The sequence below is a fragment of the Homarus americanus genome, unplaced genomic scaffold, assembly GCF_018991925.1.
Source record: "Homarus americanus isolate GMGI-L3 unplaced genomic scaffold, GMGI_Hamer_2.0 scaffold43818, whole genome shotgun sequence".
NCBI lineage: Eukaryota > Metazoa > Arthropoda > Malacostraca > Decapoda > Nephropidae > Homarus > Homarus americanus.
In genome coordinates, this window is record NW_024711317.1 from 1 (window position 1) to 4,018 (window position 4,018).

Here is a 4,018-nt window from a genome sequence, read left to right on the forward strand (position 1 = left end):
GCTCATGACTCCCACCAACCCATTTCAGATGAGGTTTCAACGTCCTCAGCTCAGTGCATTTGAAACAAACAGACTGATGAACCAAACTACTCACCACCTCACCTATCAGGAGGGGAGAAAATTCACGCGATTTTTCCTTTTCTGTCTCTTAATTCTTCCATGATTATATTTTATTCCGTTATTACCTGTGTCTCTAATTATCTATTTTGTGTTTTGTTTCATTACTTACGTGTTCTCTTACTCCTAGCTCTTCTTGCATGGCACTCAGTCCACCAAACACCGCGGTACTAGTCCACCAAACACCGCGGTACTAGTCCACCAATCACCGTGGCACTCTGTCCACCAAACACCGCGGTACACCAGTCCACCAATCACCGTGGCACTCAGTTCACCAAACACCGTGCACTCAGTCCACCAAACACCGTGGCACCTGTCCACCAAACACCGCGGTACTAGTCCACCAAAACACCGTGCACTCAGTCCAACAAACACCGTACTCAGTTCACCAAACACCGTGACACTCAGTCCACCAAACACCGTGGCACTCAGTCCACCAAACACCGCGGCACTCAGTCCACCAAAACAACGGCACCTGTCCACCAAACACCGCGGCACTCAGTCCACCAAACACCGCGGTACTCAGTCCACCAAACACCGCGGTACTTCAGTCCACCAAACACCGGCACTCAGTTCACCAAACACCGTGGCACCTAGTCCACCAAACACCGTGGCACTCAGTCCACCAAACACCGTGGCACCCAGTCCACCAAACAACGGCACTCAGTCCACCAAACACCGTGCAGTCCACCACAAACACCGCGGTACTCAGTCCACCAACACCGTGGCACTAGTTCACCAAACACCGTGGCACTGTCCACCAAACACCGGCACCCATCCATCAAACATCGGCACTCAGCCACTAAAACACCGTGGCACCCAGTCCATCAAACACCGTGGCACCTCAGTCCACCAAACACCGCGGCACTCAGTCCACCAAACACCGCGGCACTTAGTCCAAACACCGTGGCACTCCAGTCCAACAAACACCGCGGCACTCAGTCCACCAAACACCGGCACTTAGTTCACCAAACACCGTGTCCTAGTCCACCAAACACCGTAGACCTGTCCACCAAACACCGTGGCACTCAGTCCACCAAACACCGTGGCACCAGTCCACCAAACACCGTGGTACTCAGTCCACCAAACACCGTGGCACCTCAGTCCATCAAACACCGTGGCACTCCGTCCACCAAACACCGTGGCACTCGTCCACCAAACACCGTGGTACTCAGTCCACCAAACACCGTGGCACTCAGTCCACCAAACACCGTGGCACTAGTTCACCAACACCGTGGCACGTCGCCAAACACCGTGGCACTTAGTCCACCAAACACCGTGGTACTCCGTCACAAACACCGTGGCACTAGTCCACCAAACACTGCGCACTCCAGTCCACCAAACACCGTGCACTCAGTCCACCAAACACCGTGGTACTCAGTCCACCAAACACCGTGGTACTCAGTCCACCAAACACCGGGCACTCAGTCCACCAAACACCGTGGCACTCCGTCCACCAAACACCTGGTACCAGTCCACCAAACACCGTGGCACTCAGTCCACCAAACACCGTGGCACTAGTTCACCAAACACCGTGGCACTCAGTCCACCAAACACCGTGGCACCAGTCCACCAAACACCGTGATACTCAGTCCAACAAACACCGTGGCACTGTCCACCAAACACCGTGGCACTCAGTCCACCAAACACCGTGGTACTAGTCCACCAAACACCGTGATTCAGTCCACCAAACACCGTGGCACTCAGTTCACCAAACACCGTGGCACTCCGTCACCAAACATCGCGGCACCAGTCCACCAACCATGCACTCAGTCCACCAACACCGTGGCACCGTCCACCAAACACCGTGGCACTCAGTCACCAAACACCGCGGTACTCAGTCCACCAATCACCGCGGTACTCAGTCCAACAAACACCGTGGTACTCATCCACCAAACACCGTGTCAACCAAACACCGGCACTCGTCCACCAAACACCGTGGTACCCAGTCCACCAATCACCGTGGCACTGCTCCACCAAACACCGCGGTACTCAGTCCACCAATCACCGCGGCACTCAGTCCAACAAACACCGTGGTACTCAGTCCACCAAACACCGTGGCACCAGTTCACCAAACACCGTGGCACTCCGTCCACCAAACACCGTGGTACTCAGTCCACCAATCACCGTGGCACTGTCCACCAAACACCGTGGCATCAGTCCACAAAACACCGTGGTACTCAGTTCACCAAAACACCGTGGCACTAGTCCACCAAACACCGTGGCACTCAGTCCACCAAACACCGTGACACTCAGTCCAACAAACACCGTGGCACTCAGTTCACCAAACACCGTGGCACTCAGTCCACCAAACACCGCGGCACTAGTCCACCAATCACCGCGGCACTAGTCCACCAAACACCGTGGCACTAGTTCACCAAACACCGCATTCAGTCCACCAAACACCGTGGCACCAGTCCACCAATCACCGCGGTACTCAGTCCACCAAACACCGTGGCACTCCGTCCAACAAACACCGTGGTACCAGTCCACTAAACACCGCGTACTCAGCCACCAAACACCGTGGCACTCAGTCCAACAAACACCGTGGTACTCAGTTCACCAAACACCGTGGCACTCAGTCCACCAATCACCGTGGCACTCCGTCCACCAAACACCGCACTAGTCCACCAATCACCGGCACTAGTCCACCAAACACCGGCACCCAGTTCACCAAACACCGTGGGCACCTGACCACCAAACACCGTGGCACTCAGTCCACCAAACACCGTGACACCAGTCCAACAAACACCTGGCACTCAGTTCACCAAACACCGTGGTACTCAGTCCACAAACACCGTGGCACTCCTTCACCAAACACCGTGGCACTCAGTCCACCAAACACCGTGACACTCAGTCCACCAAACACCGTGGCACTCAGTTCACCAAACACCGTGGCACTCCAGTCCACCAAACACCGCGGTACTCAGTCCACCAAACACCGTGGCACTAGTCCACCAAACACCGGTACTCGGTCCACCAAACACCGGCACTAGTCACCAAACACCGTGGTACTCAGTCCACCAAACACCGCACTCAGTCCACCAAACACCGTGGCACTCCAGTCCACCAAACACCGTGGCACTCAGTCCACCAAACACCGTGGTACTCAGCCATCACCAAACACCGGTACTCAGTCCACCAAACACCGTGGCACTCAGTCCACCAAACACCGTGTCATTCGTCCACCAAACACCGTGTACTCAGTCCACCAAACACCGCGGTACTCAGTCCACCAATCACCGTGGCACTCTGTCCACCAAACACCGGTACTAGTCCACCAATCACCGTGGACTCAGTTCACCAAACACCGTGGCACTCAGTCCAACAAACACCGCGTACTCAGTCCACCAAACACCGTGGCATCAGTCACCAAACACCGTGGCACTCAGTCACCAAACACCGTGGCACTCAGTCCACCAAACACCGTGGCACTCAGTTCACCAAACACCGGCAGCACCAGTCCACCAAACACCGCACTCAGTCCACCAAACACCGTGGCACTCAGTCCACAACACCGTGGCACTCCAGTCCACCAAACACCGTGGCACTCCGTCCACCAAACACCGCGGTACTCAGTCCACCAAACACCGTGGCACCTGTCCAACAAACACCGGGTACTCATCCACACCGTGGCACTCAGTCCACTAAACACCGTGGCACTCAGTCCACCAAACACCGGCACACCGTCCACCAAACACCGCGGTACTCAGTCCACCAAACACCGTGGCACTCCGTCACAAACACCCGTACTCAGTCCACAAACACCGGCACTCCGGCCACCAAACACCGCGTACTCAGTCCACCAAACACCGTGGCACTCCGTCCACCAAACACCGCGGTACTCAGTCCACCAAACACCGTGGCACTCCGTCAACAAACACCGCGGCACTCAGTCCAC

The 4,018-nt window shown here is 55.8% G+C and overlaps 1 protein-coding gene across 1 annotated transcript; it reads left to right on the top strand.

Moving 5' to 3' along the window:
* Positions 1 to 247: 247 nt before the first annotated feature.
* Positions 248 to 1,081, top strand: LOC121857996 (mucin-2-like; the record flags this gene model as incomplete). Its single annotated transcript, XM_042354230.1, has 1 exon — positions 248 to 1,081. A coding segment is annotated over one exon (834 nt), but the record flags the coding sequence as incomplete, so codon positions are not given.
* Positions 1,082 to 4,018: the final 2,937 nt, after the last annotated feature.